The 1,167-nt window shown below is 63.4% G+C and overlaps 1 protein-coding gene across 1 annotated transcript in view; it reads right to left on the bottom strand.

Annotated features, from left to right (window-relative positions):
• VPS16 (VPS16 core subunit of CORVET and HOPS complexes) overlaps positions 1 to 1,159 on the bottom strand; it is a gene marked incomplete at its 5' end in the record, with an annotated part of 10,196 nt that extends 9,037 nt beyond the window's left edge. The window contains 3 exons of the mRNA XM_057388576.1: positions 13 to 184; positions 695 to 750; positions 1,028 to 1,159. Of these exons, the coding sequence (XP_057244559.1) occupies positions 13 to 184; positions 695 to 750; positions 1,028 to 1,159 (360 nt within the window). The remainder of the gene's footprint in view (positions 1 to 12; positions 185 to 694; positions 751 to 1,027) is intronic.
• Positions 1,160 to 1,167: the final 8 nt, after the last annotated feature.

Here is a 1,167-nt window from a genome sequence, read left to right as displayed (position 1 = left end):
GGGACAGGACACCAAGGGGACACCCAGGACACCGGTGTGGGTGACAGAGGAGGTGGCAGCAGCACCAGGAGGGTTCCCTTTTCCCAAAGGATACCGGATGCACTCCGAGGAATTGCCCACCACCATCAGCTGCCGGTCCCAGGCCAGCACCACGGCTCGCTGCCGGCTGCGGGGCCGCGTGCACCTGCGGGACCCCAATCCCATTAACCTGGGTCCCTGGGACCCCAAACATGGAGCAGGGACTTGAGAGGACCCCACAGAACCAAAGGGACCCTCATCTCATTAACCTCAAATCCCTGTGCCCCCCAAACCTGGAGCAGGGACTTGAGAGGACCCCACAGAACCAAAGGAACCCTCATCCCATTAACCCCAGGTCCCTGTGACCCCAAACATGGAGCAGGGACAGCAGAGGGTCCCACAGAGCTGGGGAGGGCCCCATCCTGTGAATCCCAGTCCCCTGTGACCCCACACCTGAAGCAGGGACAGCAAAGGGCCCTGTTCATCCCAAAAGAACAGTGGGGTGGCAAGAGCCAAGGGAACGCTCTCATCCCATTAACCCCGAGTCCCTGCACCCCCACACCCAGAGCAGGAACACCAGAGGGTCCCACAGAGCCGAGGGCACCCTGGGAGAGGCTGGGGGTGCCAGGGCAGGGCAGGGACCCCCAAAGGGCAGGGCAGGGACCCCCCAACTCACCAAACCATCTGCTTGGGCGGGGAGCGGATGCCGGTGCTGAACTCGCAGAATTTTTCCTGTGGGAGAGGAGAGGGATCAGGGATGCACCTGGACAGGCACTGGGAATGTGGGGTGGGTGCTGTGCCACCACAGGGTCCCATGGGAGCTTCCAGATTCAGCTCTGGAAGGAACCAGGGGTCCAGCCACATCTGCCTCCATCTGGGGCCAGAGCTGATCRGGAAAGGGCTGGATTTAGGGGACAGGGAAGGCATCAGCATGACCCCCAGGGCTCTCCAAGCATGGTCTGACCCCCACAGGACCCTCCCAAGGATCCCCCAGGCCAGGTGAGCTCACCTTGAGCGAGGCCATCCCCATCCAGACGGTGCCAGACTCGGAGAAGAGCGCGAGGTGTCGGTGGGTGAAGGACACAGCCATGTGCAGGAACGGCCCCGCCGAGGGGCTCAGCCCAGGGGGGGTCTGTGTGGGACAGGGGG

This window comes from Malurus melanocephalus, unplaced genomic scaffold (assembly GCF_030028575.1).
Source record: "Malurus melanocephalus ecotype Western Australia unplaced genomic scaffold, MMel_1.1 scaffold_2123, whole genome shotgun sequence".
NCBI lineage: Eukaryota > Metazoa > Chordata > Aves > Passeriformes > Maluridae > Malurus > Malurus melanocephalus.
The sequence above is the reverse complement of the archived record's forward strand: the minus strand, read 5'-3'. Positions and strand labels throughout refer to the sequence as shown.